This window comes from Pundamilia nyererei, unplaced genomic scaffold (genome assembly GCF_000239375.1).
Source record: "Pundamilia nyererei isolate P.nyererei 1_Seehausen unplaced genomic scaffold, PunNye1.0 scaffold00169, whole genome shotgun sequence".
Taxonomy (NCBI): Eukaryota; Metazoa; Chordata; class Actinopteri; order Cichliformes; family Cichlidae; genus Pundamilia; species Pundamilia nyererei.
This window is the reverse complement of record NW_005187570.1, coordinates 590,427-600,704: the sequence shown is the minus strand read 5'-3', so window position 1 is coordinate 600,704 and position 10,278 is coordinate 590,427. Positions and strand designations below refer to the sequence as shown.

Here is a 10,278-nt window from a genome sequence, read left to right as displayed (position 1 = left end):
CATGGATTTTTTTTTCACATTCTGTCTCTCACAGTTGAAGTGTACCTCTGGTGCAAATTACTGACCTCTGTCATCATTTTAAGTGGGGGAACTTGCGCAATCGGTGGCTGACTAAATACTTTTTTGCCCCACTGTATGCACTGCCAGGATTGATTACAAGAAGCCCTATGACTCGATGCCCCATACCTGGATCCTGGAACTATACAAGATCAACAGGACCCTAAAAGCCTTCATCAGGAACTCAGTGGACAAGCAGAAGAAGACAGCCGTAGTGATAGACGTAGAGATACCAAATGACAGCAAGATTAAGAAGAAGGAACACAAGAAGCTTGAGAAGTACCAAGGGCTCAGAGAAGAGCTGGAGAAGATGTGGTCCCAGTGGTAATCAGAGCACTACATGCAGTCACTCCCGAGCTCGGCGAGTGGCTCCAGCAGATCCCAGGAACAACACTGGAGATCTCTATCCAGAAGAGCACAGACCCAGAAACAGCTAAGATACTGTGCAAGACCCTCAAGCTCCCCAGCCTCTCGTAGAGGACCCGAGTTTGAAGGATAGACCGCCCGCAGGGACGAGAGGGGAATTTAATTTTTAAAAAATATATAAATGCTGACACTTCAAGCATTTGATGTCGTTACTAATTTACTGTTGTGTATATTCCAAGTCTGAAAGGGGCTTTCAAATAAGGAGTCTATTGTATACATTGTTTAGATTTTTGGGCTTGAATCCATCATGGGGAATGCATCCCTATGGCCCCTCCTACTGGGTTTTACTCTGCTACCATCTGTGCTGCAATGTGTCCTGTTGCCTCTCTGTCCTGAGAGCCCCCGATACCTCCTCATCAACTGCAACGAGGAGAACAAAGCCCGCGGCGGTAAGATGAACACACTGTCATGAGAGACGACGAAAAAATCAAATGCAATCAAACAGGAACATTTGGGGATTATAGATTACAGTACAAAGAGGCAGGCATGTTCTCAAATGTCCTGACTCCCAATGTCTAAAACTAAAAATTGCTATTCATTAGAATAAACACAGAAGAATACACACATAGACACTCAAATACACAATAGCGACTCATTGTAAACAACACCTATATCTCAAGTTACACAAATAAATCTTCTTTTATCCACACAATTTCTGCCAAAACCATCTAATATACTGCTAGACAGTTGTAACATAACATCATAGAAATAACTACTGTCTTCCAGTCCTAATTAAACTACGGGGTACTGATGAAGTGAGTGAGGAAATGGAGGAGATGAAGGAGGAGAGCCAGCAGATGATGAAGGAAAAGAAGGTGACCATCCCTGAACTTTTCCGCTCCCCTGTGTACCGCCAGCCCATCTTTGTTGCCATCATGCTGCAGCTGTCACAGCAACTGTCTGGTATCAATGCTGTAAGTCAAATGAGCAAAAGAGAACTTGTGCATTCTATTGTAGTGAATGCCATCGAGTATAAAACAAAGGGTATAAGATAAAATGTTTTACATCTCTTAAGCTACATAGATTACAAATGACCTAAACAATAACTTTAACGACCATTAAGTAATGAGATCCTATTTAGTAACATGAACTACTGCTACTACTACTGTACTACTACTACTACTAAAATGATTAGTCATAACTCATGTTCTTGAAATCATTATTTATTAACAGTGCATTCGAGTTGAAGTGCAAGGTGTAGAGAAGAAATTCATGCACAGAAAGATATAAAGTTCAAGTATCGCACCTGTGTCTTGTGTCTGTCATCTTCTGTAGGTGTTCTACTACTCAACTATGATCTTTGAGCGAGCAGGCGTGTCCCAGCCTGTCTATGCAACTATCGGCACAGGAGTGGTCAACACTGCATTCACAGTTGTTTCTGTAAGTTGCAAAAGAACAAGTTGAAACAAAAAAATAAGCTCTATGTATATAAACATATATAAATCCTATATATATCCTAGGAACAGCTAAAATACTGCACAAGCTCCCAGGCCTCTGGTAGAGGACCCAGGCCTTAAGGATAGACTGCCTACAGGGACGAGAGGGGAATTTTATATTCCAGAATGAGAGAATCTCGGTCGGAGGGTAGGCGGCTAACAGAGGTGTGCAACAGTATCATTAGAGACAGGTCCTGTATGAATAAGATACATAACTGTACATAACTGAGGATCTATAAACTGCCAAACAAAATACCAGAGGTCAAAAGAATAAATAGCCTGTCCTCCAAAGACCTATCCAGGGTACAGTCCCAGCTGCATGGGAACAATAGTACAAGAGCAGACCCATGAAGAGCTAATACTGAGCAATGTTGGAAAAACACACAGGAGGAAGGAATTCTCGTGGAAGACCTAAACCAATACCAGGTGGATAGCTGGGAAAAATGATTAAGGAAGAGAAAAGATTTTGGTATACCGCGGTGTTCTTTTTAGCCTCCAGAGCTGTAAACTGGCTACATTTATTAAATGTATCATTTATACTAAGGAAGGCTGAGTACCTAAACATGTAACACACTGAGCAGGAAAGTGCAGCTAGCTAGTTGGTTATGAACTAAGCTAAGCTGACAAATCCCTAAAGTCACAGTGAATGAATACTGTGAATATTATATAGCTTCAACAGAGTGTGTGCTTTGAATAAGGCACATGAAGATTAAACTATAATAATAACAATAATAATAAAAATACATGTTATTTAAAGGCGCCATCCTCCTGCATGTCCACCACCCACAGGAGGCGCCATAGGGGTCGTGTGCATTGTGTGGTGGGTGACGGCCAGGAGTGGAGGCCCTGGTGGACTGATCCAAGACTGGCATTTGGGACATGGAATGTCACCTCTCTGGTGGGGAAGGAGTCTGAGTTAGTCCGTGAGGTTGAAAGTTCCTGGCTAGATATGGTTGATCTGATATCCTCGTGTTGGTGTTGTTCCCAGATCATCATACTAAATGTTGTTCCAGGATCAACATTGCAAGTGACCAATCAGAATGTTGTGACGTCATACTTTTGCGACTTCGGGAAAAACTGGCGTAAAACAAAAAACTGTACTTAAGTGAAACCGCCTCTGTCCGCTGATCAACGGACCCTGACCCTAACCATAACCCTTTAATAAACAGTAAGCAGAATTGATATTGTCCTTGCAACATTGGAATTTCATAAATGCACAAATGGCTTGGCGTGCAAAAGAATAACGTCACAACAATGTGATTGGTCACTTGCAATGTTGAACCTGGAACAACATTTTCATGATGGTCTGGGAACAACACCAACACGAGGATATCAGATCATCCGCTAGATATAGTCAGGCTCACCTCAACGCATGGCTTGGGCTCTGGAACCAGTCCCCTGGTATTTTAATATCTCCTTGGCTTACTGCCTGTATGTTGGGGTTCCTCCCGGTGGATGAGAGGGTTTGTTCCCTGCACCTTTGGGTCGGGGAACAGGTCCTGACTGTCATCTGCGCTTATGCGCTGAGTGGCAGCTCAGAGTACCCAGCCTTTTTAGAGTCCCTGGGTGGGGTGCTGGAAGATGCTCCGCCTGTTGTCCTAATGGGGGACTTCAATGCTCACGTGGGTAACGACAGCGAGAACTGGAGGGGCGTGATCTGAACCCAAGTGATGTTTTGTTATTGCACTTCTGTGCAAATCACAGTTTGGCCATAACGAACACCATGTTCGAACATAAGAGTGTCCAAAGTGCACGTGGCACCAGGACGCTCTAGGCTGCAGGTTGATGATCGATTCTGTAATCATATCACCAGAGCTGCGGCCATATGTTCTCGACACTCGGGTAAAGAGAGGGGCTGATCTGTCAACTGAACACCACCTGGTGGTGAGTTGGATTAGACGACGGGGGAGAACACTGGACAGACCCGGTGCACCTAAACGTATAGTGAGGGTGTGCTGTGAACGCCTAGCAGGCTGTGCTAACTGTGCTGTGGCCGCAAGGTGGTTGGTGCCTGTCGTTGTAACCCCTGAACCAAATGGTGGACACCAGAGGTGAAGGGAGCCACGAGGCTGAAGAAGGAGTCTTATCGGGCTTGGCTAGCCCAATAGGACAAGTGGAATGTGGCTCCGGCAGTGGCTGAAGAAAATACTCAGGTGTGGGAGGAGTTCGAAGAGGCCATGGAAAAAGACTTTCAGACTGCCTCGAAGAGATCCTGGCAAACCGTCAGGCGACTCAGGAGGCTGTATGTGGTACTGCGTATAGTGCTGGTGGAGCGCTACTGATTTCGACTGCGAAAATTGTTGGAAGGAATACTTCGAGGACCTCCTCAATCCCACTGACATGTCTTACGAGGAGGAAGCAGAGTCTGGGGATGAGGGGGATGACCTGCCAATTTTGGGGGGTGAGGTCACTGAGGCAGTTAAACAACTCCTTAGTGGCAGAGCCCCTGGTGTGCATGAGGTCCGCCCTGAGTTCCTGAAGGCTCTGAATGTTGTAGGGCTGTCCTGGCTGACACGCCCCTGCAATGTTGTGTAGAGGTCAGGGGCAGTACCCCTGGACTGCAGACCGGGGTGGTGGTCCCCATTTTTAAGAAGGGAAGAAGGGAACTGGAGATCAACAGATGGATTGGTCCTGCGGCTGCAGTGATGCAGATGCTGTACCGGTCTGTTGTGGTGAAGAGAGAGCTGAGCGTAAAAGTGAAGCTCTCAATTTACCGGTCGATCTACGCCCCTACCCTCACCTATGGTCAGGAGCTGTGGGTAGTGACCGAAAGAATGATATCGCGGATACAAGCAGCGGAAATGAGCTTATTCTGAAGGGTGGCTGACTTCTCCCTTAGGGATAGGGTGAGAAGTTCAGTCACCAGAGAGGGGCTCAGAGTAGAGCCGCTGCTCCTCCACATTGAAAGAAGCCAGTTGAGGTGGTTCAGGCATCTGACAAGGATGCCTCCTGGGCAATGTTTCCTCTAATTTAACTAACTCCCTGAGCGGTCCCTTGGACCACTGTGAGCAACATTAGACGTGTGCACTGTGGACACGCCGCATCGAATACATCCAAGTTACATGGTTTATTAAAATAATCAAATTACAGCATTTACATTTATGTTAGACTACTTTTAATTAACTGCTTTAGTCCACTTACAATGAGAATTTAAAAAAAATCTTGTTCATGACCTGTGTAGTATGTTAACACTATTACAAGTAAAAATAACTTGAACTCCAATTTTGAAAACAAAACTTTCTTTCTTTCTTTCTTTCTTTCTTTCTTTTTTTTATAAAGCTCTGACTTGTATTATGAGTCTGTGGTCTGGGAGAGAGTCCTGTAACTCTCTGTCTGCAAAATACAGTATATTCAATTCAATTCAATTTTATTTATATAGCGCCAAATCACAACAAAAGTCGCCTCAAGGCGCTTCATAGATACAGATATAATGAGCAATGCTGGGCAATTAATTATATAGTTACTTCTTCAAAAAAGTAACTGAGTTATGCAAACAACAAAGTTTTTTACAGCAGTTTACCTAAAAATGCAGCCAAGGCGTTTTTTAAAATAAACATTTTAAACTTTTTACAGAACAATCAGCTGTTCTGCATCAAATTTGATGCCACACAAATTATTTGTGCCACTCCAAAAATAATTTCTGTCCACTATGAGATAAAGGAGAACATCAAAAGCCTGATACCTGCAGGCCTGACAACAGGAGATGTATCACTCCTGTACACCTGTAACATTCAGTAGTCGCCGTATTGTTCTGACACACACAACAAAACTATTTACTACACTGCACAAGATTTGCCCTAAATGTTGCAAATCTCTCACATCTCAAAACTATGTGCCATGTTGCCATAACATTTTCTGATTGGTCGACATGGTACATTTTACGACCAATAGGAAAGGGTGGGGTTTTTTCTTGGATTTGGCTTTGAGCGTTTCTTCCCGCAGTAAATATAAACAACGATAGTATTCAGGAAGAAAACCAAACATTGCATATATTTTTATCTTTGGTTTTACGTGGTCTATCAACACACTTTTTCCGTCAATTGTTCCGTCTGTCCTGCTCACATCTCCAATAGTTGTACACGTTGTCATTAACGTGGCTTCACTCCACATCAGCCACGCCGCTTTGCTAGCTAAAGCACCGGTGTCGGCACATAAGGACGCTGTCATAGACGAAGTTGATTAGCTGCCTATATACGAATGTGAATCGCATAATTGGCTGGACTATGGGATAAGGTGACATCGTTCTAATCCCATACTGGAGCAGCCAGTCACTCACTGACTAACACTGCAAAACAGAATTGTTAAAGTATTAATTTTAATTTCAATTCAGGTTCGATTTTCTGTGCGCAGAGACCGTGCCACCAGTGCGCAATTATGCATGCGCGCAGCTTAGAGGGAACATTGCTCCTGGGCGCCTCCTGGGTGCGGTTCCAGGCATGTCTCACCGGGACGGGGCCCGGTGCACACCCAAGACACACTGGAGAGATTATATCTCTCGGCTGGCCAGGGAACACCTTAGTGCAGCGGTCCCCAACCTTTTTTGCGCCACGGACCGTTTTATGCCCGACAATATTTTCATGGACCGGCCTTTAAGGTGTCGCGGATAAATACAACAAAATAAAACTAGTACCGTTACCGAAAAAAAGAAAATTTATTCATAACACACGTGAAAAGACCCAGGAAAACAGAGTAAATGATAAAAACGATAACAAAATAACGCTGAAAACCGATAAAAACCCTGAAAACTATACATTTCATACCTGAGCCTCAACTCTCGCGGCCCGGTACCAAATGACTCACGGACCGGTACCGGTCCGAGGCCCGGGGGTTGGGGACCGCTGCCTTAGTGTTCCACCGGACAAGCTAGAGGAGGTGGCTGGGGTTGAGGGAGGTCTGGGCTTCTCTACTTAGGCTGCTGCCCCGCGACCCAGCCCCGGATAAGTGGAAGAAGATTAATGGATGGATGGATGGATTGATGGATGGATAATATGAAATAAGATGTTATCTAAAAGTTTCAATGAAATGGGCTACACAGATAAAGAACACAAAACACCACTGTGCATTGCAACAGGAACAGGAAGTGACACTGTGTCGCAGAGAGAGCCAACACCAAGTGAAACTACCCAATGAATAAGAGAAAGGAAATCTGATTTTATTAAATGAAATATGGCATCACAGAAGTTCTGGCACAATCTTGTGCTTTTAATGTGTAACATTATAACATATAATGGAGTCATTATATGCTGGAGTCAGTGTCCGATGACCTCGAGTCACTGAGCGCAGCACAGGCATCACATGTCCTATCTGTGGTTTGGTGAATTAAGGTTTGCGTGAAGCCCAAGTCCACTCGTGGCTCTCGTGAACCCCCTTGGCATCTTACTAGAACGCTATATATTCCTCTCAGCAACACAGAATACTGGACTGAACGTAGCATCTCAAGCTGGTGCTGGTTCACCACCACCTGCTCTGCTGCATAGAGGCTAGCTCTGCTACCATCTTTGCCAGTGCCTGGACTGGCTGCGTGGGTTGTGGGTACATCATGTTGCACTGAGTTTTATGAGTTTTAAGTTTTATTCCATATATTGTGGGGGATTTTTTAAGTACTGTTGAACAGTAGATGATTATATTACTGTTTTTATGATGGTTTCCTTTGGGCATTTTAAATATTAAATTTTTTTTAATGGATTACAGTTATGATCCATTGATATTACCTCCACTGTGAATACTGGTATTATGTTTGGTTTATGTTGTCATTTTGTAACATCTGTATGTCTTGTAGTTGTTTGTGGTGGAGCGTATGGGCAGGAGACCCCTTCACCTCATTGGTCTGATGGGAATGGCCGTTTCAGCAGTTTTTCTAACCGTGGCCATGGCATTGTTGGTAAGTGTTTGTGGTCACGATTACTGAAAGCAGGCCGTTTGAATAAAAGGGTAGGAGTGCTACAATGTTACTGTAGATCAGGGGTCCCCAATCCCAGTCCACGAGGGCCGGTGTCCCTGCAGGTTTTAGATGTGTCCCTGATCCATCACAGCTGATTTAAAGGCTAAATGACCTCCTCAACATGTCTTGAAGTTCTCCAGAGGCCTGGTAATTAACTAACCATGTGATTCAGGTGTGTTGACCCAGGGTGAGATCTAAAACCTGCAGGGACACCGGCCCTCGTGGACTGGGATTGGGGACCCCTGCTGTAGATCAAGAGTAATAAAAATCTGACCATGTAAAAAAAAATAGACCATGAAACTGATCATTTTCTGTGATATGCTTTGCTCTAAGGACCAGCTAAAGTGGATGTCTTACATTAGCATTGTGGCCATCTTCAGTTTTGTAGCCTTTTTTGAAATTGGCCCTGGCCCCATCCCATGGTTTATTGTGGCTGAACTCTTCAGCCAAGGGCCCCGTCCTGCTGCCATTGCAGTTGCTGGTTTCTCCAATTGGTCTGCCAACTTCTTAGTGGGGATGTGCTTCCAGTACATTGAGGTAAGACAGCTTTTATTTAAAATTTTGTTTGTTTGTTTTGGGGCTCCTATTTTCAGTTGTACAACTGAGTGCTTTTGCTCCATGGATTAGACAACAACAGATTCAGTTGGCTACAGGTATAATCCGGTGAACATAAAAACTCTGTAAATATGCACTCTAACAACAGAAGATCCAATCAGAATTCATAATTCAGTTTGAATTGACTGCCCTTAAAAAACAAAGAGCCAATTTTTTTTTTTTTTTAATAACTTTGGTATTCAAGCAATACACTTTCAGCACCGGTCTAGGAAAGTCCTGTTCTGTGAGTGTCTTGTGGACCATTTGTATTTCAATTTCTATAGCTCAAATTATATATATATGTGTGTATACATATATATATATATATATATATATATATACATATAATGTATAATGTAATTGTTAGCTTGTTGTCTGCAACAACAACAGAATTGAGCCTTTCCCTTTAATCCAGCAACTCTGTGGCCCCTACGTCTTCATCATCTTCACCATCTTGCTGCTCGGCTTCTTCGTCTTCACCTACTTCAAGGTTCCAGAAACTAAGGGCTGCACTTTTGATGAGATTGCAGCGGGCTTCCGCCAGACAGCAGGTCAGGGATCTGACAAGTACTCAGCCCCGGAAGAATTCAACACCCTGAGGGGGGATGACCCTGATCTTTGAAAGTTTGTTCATGTAGGGACCACTGTTGTCCATGTTTTAGATATTTCATCCATTAATGTTAGAGCCAGTAATCCACAGTGTAGGGGCTTTCACACAGAGTTACCATGGGCTTGTTCTGTAGCACAGCAAACTATTGGTCACTAGTAAAAATGACATCCCAGTAGGCATTCAAAATGAACCAAGTGTCATTTTGTAACAGAAAAAAGCCGGGTTAAGTATATGGAATCACTATATAGAACCCTCTCCTTATTTATTACAGGAAATAGAGTTTTGAACCTTTTTTTTCTTTTTGCCCACACGTCTCTTTCAGTTTTGGAGTTAATGATATAAAACATTAGATGGACTGTTTCATGTTTGATAGGTGACAGAAAATCTTGGTTGTGTGCTTTTTTATATACATTTGATTTTGTTTAATAATTAAGACTTTAGTCAAACGTAATATGTTAGAACTACAAATGTGTTTACATGTGTGTCAAACAGAGAAAATGAAACTTAACAAAGTTTAATAATTGATTTTTTTGTCTTTCTGAGTTATTAAATTAATACCTATAAAATGGCACTGGATGTGATGTGACATACATGAAGCTTGACTTCTGCATTGTGTGGCCTCACTGCAAATGCATGTTAGTGTTTCGTCTCCCTGTACGCTCCCGATGTTCCCACTCTGCCTGCAGAATATCTTTGGAGAGTCTCCAATGCTTTGAAATGTTTTTCCTTCAATTCAAGTAAAAAGCATAGACGAAGAATCTTGTTGAAAAGAAGTTAGTCTTCTTAGCCTTTGGTTTATATTGAAAAATGGATTTTACCCTCAACTATAATCTCTGTGAAACCTATCCAATTATTTTGGTGCCTAAATCTAACCACACACATGTTGTTCAGCTCCATGATGACAAAGTTCTAACTATTCCAAACATTAATACTTTAATTAAACATTCAAAAAATAGAAGTACTAGATCTCCATCACTCATTTTCCAATTCAGTCTTATTTATACAGTGCCAAATCACAGCAACAGTGATCTCAAGCCATTTTGTATCCTAAGGTAAAGACCCTTTATTAATACAGCCAGATGGCCACCTCTGTTCAAGCACCTTTGCAATAGTGGAAAGAAAATCTTCCTTTAAACTAGAAGAAACCTTTAGCTGAACCAGGGTTCAGGGACAGGGTGTCTGTCTCCCGAATCCAAACTGGAAGCTCGTTCCAC

The 10,278-nt window shown here is 43.0% G+C and overlaps 1 protein-coding gene across 1 annotated transcript in view; it reads left to right on the top strand.

Annotated features, from left to right (window-relative positions):
• LOC102195260 (solute carrier family 2, facilitated glucose transporter member 1-like) overlaps positions 1–10,012 on the top strand; it is a 17,599-nt gene extending 7,587 nt beyond the window's left edge. The window contains exons 5-10 of the mRNA XM_005745878.2: positions 710–872; positions 1,210–1,397; positions 1,759–1,863; positions 7,699–7,800; positions 8,194–8,397; positions 8,870–10,012. Coding sequence (XP_005745935.1) covers positions 710–872; positions 1,210–1,397; positions 1,759–1,863; positions 7,699–7,800; positions 8,194–8,397; positions 8,870–9,076 — 969 coding nt within the window. The 3' untranslated portion in view covers positions 9,077–10,012. The remainder of the gene's footprint in view (positions 1–709; positions 873–1,209; positions 1,398–1,758; positions 1,864–7,698; positions 7,801–8,193; positions 8,398–8,869) is intronic.
• The last annotated feature ends 266 nt before the right edge of the window (positions 10,013–10,278 follow it).